General features: G+C 33.8%; 1 protein-coding gene across 1 annotated transcript; it reads right to left on the bottom strand.

Moving 5' to 3' along the window:
- Window positions 1–497, bottom strand: LOC116923368. The gene is made up of 2 exons (XM_032929820.2): window positions 237–497; window positions 1–157 (listed from the first exon to the last, which is right to left on the bottom strand). The coding sequence occupies exons 1-2, from the start codon at window positions 472–474 to the stop codon at window positions 33–35; spliced, it is 363 nt and encodes a 120-aa protein (XP_032785711.2). The 5' UTR covers window positions 475–497; the 3' UTR covers window positions 1–32.
- Window positions 498–3,473: the final 2,976 nt, after the last annotated feature.

Here is a 3,473-nt window from a genome sequence, read left to right as displayed (position 1 = left end):
ATCACTAGCTCTGTCTCTCTTGATTGAATATGTTATTTGTCCACTCTCAGGCGTTTTAGTTTCTGCGTACTTTGAAATCTTGGCTGGAACATGCTGTCCTCTTCGCTGTCCACACAGTCTGTACTTGTATCTTTATCACATCCTAATGTGGGACTATCTGAAATGCAGTCGATGACAAAATGACAACAGAGATTATAAAAGTGATAACAGATACACATTGAATATTAATTAATTACAGCTGTTGTTGATTGTGAGAGTTTCAGGAGTTGTTGTGGGTGAATTTTCGTCATTTTGACTTAATTCAGATGGAGAAATCGGTGGAATGTCAAGAATCTGACTACAATCTTCAGATACAACAAAATATTCTGGTATATGACGAAGTTTCACAATAATATCTTTTGCTCCCTTCAAAAACACCGTACTTGATGTAACGTCAACTACAAGGTAAAATTCTTTGTCGTATTGACTAAGCATGGCATTTTCAATGCGTATAGCCAGTGAACCGCCCAAGTCTGTTACAGACATACAGTACCCACCAAACGATGTAGGTACACACCCGTTTTTTTAGTGCATTTTTATGGCGCTACGGGTCTCAGGAAAACTTAAATAACTTTTTACTGGTAAGGACTAAATTTTTTTTTCTTTTTTCCTCTATCAGAAGAGAAAGTGCTTTAAAACTTATCTTAACATGAAAAAATTTTAGGAGTTACACTCAGGGCGCTAAAGTATCGTTCACAAGATTAGGTACACCACTTTTCTCCCCACAAACGCCATGTTAATACCGGCGTTTCCAAAAATATAAATAAAATACTTCAAAACATCCTTAAATTAATTTTTTTATGCCGAACGACGTGTTTTCTTTACTCTATTAGAATATAGTGCATGTTTTTGAATTTTTTGAATTAAAAAAATGCTTCCCTATACCTCAAAGTTGTTACAATCAAATGTTTTACAGAGAAAATTAAGTTTTGTGCCTCCGCCACCAAGGGCACTGGGATCAATTTCTAGTGCTCAGATTTTTTTTAAAACACAGCTAGATTATTCGTATAAAAAAATTAAAAAAAATTAAATTTTATCATAAGAAGAATGAATTTAATCTGTTTTGATTGTTGCTGTAATGTATAACAACAACTAAAAGAATGTCTGTGAATTTGTTGATAATTGGGGATGATATGCAAATCACGACAATAAAAAAAAAATGAAGAGACACATTTAAACTTAAGAATTTCTCTTGAATTGACAGTTCATGCATAGTGTTTGATCATCAAAATTCGTCCGAGTTACAAGATACTTGCAATTTTAACGACTGTTATTTAGTCAATCTGCTTCAATGTGCAAGGTAGTTAACTGAAGAACTTATGTTATTAAAAGTACTTAAATTTGGGAAAACGATACTTAATTTTGAAACAGCTTGAAAATGTAAATATTAAAAATGGGTAAAGTATGTTTCCCAAAACTGGAATAAAAGTACTTAAATTAAAGCATACTTATTTCGAATGTTTGTTACTTAAAATGCTTTATTATTAAAAGTTATTTATGGGATGGTAAGTGTTAGTAGCATAACCACATATAAGTATTTGCAATTTACAGTAAGTGATATGGAATACTAGTTTTTAGAAGGAAAATTGCAAATTTAGTAAATTACCGTCCTACAATCAATCAGTAGGAAATTTCAAACTTAAATACTTACATTAAAGTAGGTTACCGCTGCTATGTTGGATTCCCCTTGGAAAAAAAGCTGCAAAAATGAAGAATTTGGTCAGACGTAGTGACAAACCATTGGAACAGATTGGTCATTGGATGCTGGAAGTAAACACCCATCATTCAAGTATTAAGGGAAGCATTGTTGTGAATGGATTGACATCTCTTAGTAGTTGTCCTAATTTTGAGCCTTTGATACATGAATATAGACTGGCTGATCAATTTTTAAAAATGAAATTTTGCAAGTGGACCATATCAAATAAGGCACTTGACAACTGTGTTTTCATTTCTGACCGTAAGATTTTGCTTATTGAAAATATTTTACGAAATTCCAATTCTGAAGTGTTTAATTTAGCTTCGCAATATTGAAATTACGACAACTTGTTTGAATACCCTCTCCCGTCGATGGCAATTAACGAATTTGTCGTTTCTAATCTAAGCCAGGTTCTTGAAATCTGACCAATATCTTGCATTTTAAATAAATGTTTGCAAATTCCTATTAAAAACCCCACCGACAATTCTTTCTTTGTTTGTCCATTGTTTGATCATGAATAAACCTACTCATCTTCCACCAGCACCATAATTAATCATTTTAAGATATAAAGCTCCGTATAGGTGCCTTCGTTATTTATTTTAAGCCTAAGTTTTTATTTTAACATAGAAGAAGGTGTGTGACATACAGTTTATTAGGTTGCTACCTATGCCCTTCTTTTTTTTACCTAATTGTAGGGGAGACCGGGGCTAGTTGGCTCACGGGGTAGGTTGCTCATTTCTAATTTAAAAATCCGTTAATTACCACCTGCTGTTTTCAAAATAGCCAATAGTTTCAAAATCGACAGTTAGATGGTCTGACGTTGTTTCAGTTTTTCTACTGTGCAAAATAAATGAACAGCATACGAAAAACGTTTTCGACAACTGCCGACCAACTTTTTTTTTCTCCGTGCTTTTCTTTTTCTTGGCGTAGGTAAGTGATTTAAACTTATAGGCTTTAAATGGATGAATTCATCATTCATTCAGCTTTAATTGGCTTACATTAAAAATTTTTTGACTGTTCGCAAACATTTTATAAATAATAAATAGTGGACCAACCCCCTATAGGGGTAAGTTGGCTCTTTTTTGAAGGGGATAGTTGGCTCAAGTTGTTTCAGTGTGATGAAACAGAATTTTTCGTTTTGTTTCTTCTTTAACATAAGAAATGAGGATTTAGGAATTATATTTGAAAAACAAACAATGCTTCAGCATCTCCCGACCTTATTGGAAGGGCCATTAAGTTGGCAAAAGAAGAAAACCAAAAAATGTCTAAGGCATTTAGTATTTAAAATAAAGACGAAATCGGCATTGAGTGTGGCGCTGACTATTCTTCCAGCAGTATTGGATAGATACAGTGCACTTGAATCTGCTATGAAGGGTCATGCGAAACATGTGAAGAAAATGTCGACGATTACATGTGTGTTTCGTGTGCTAATGTGAAATTACTTGGAGCAGCTTGCCCCGTTGGTATGAGCAACCTGCCCCGGAGACGGGGTAAGTCGCCCATTTAAGGTGTCCCAATAAAACATTTTTTTTCATCATGATCGCATTATTTATTGTATTTCTTGTCTTAAGACATTTTATAGATAAGATATTAATTAATATTATAAAAATAAGTTTGTCTCATTTTGATGAAAAGTAAAGGCTGGAGACGCATCTAACAAAAAAGTGGGCCAAGTAGCCCCGATCTCCCCTAATATGAAAAACCCGACGTGGTGCGAAGAAAGAGGGATATCAAAAGA

This window comes from Daphnia magna, linkage group LG5, assembly GCF_020631705.1.
Source record: "Daphnia magna isolate NIES linkage group LG5, ASM2063170v1.1, whole genome shotgun sequence".
NCBI classification, from domain to species: Eukaryota; Metazoa; Arthropoda; class Branchiopoda; order Diplostraca; family Daphniidae; genus Daphnia; species Daphnia magna.
The sequence above is the reverse complement of the archived record's forward strand: the minus strand, read 5'-3'. Positions and strand labels throughout refer to the sequence as shown.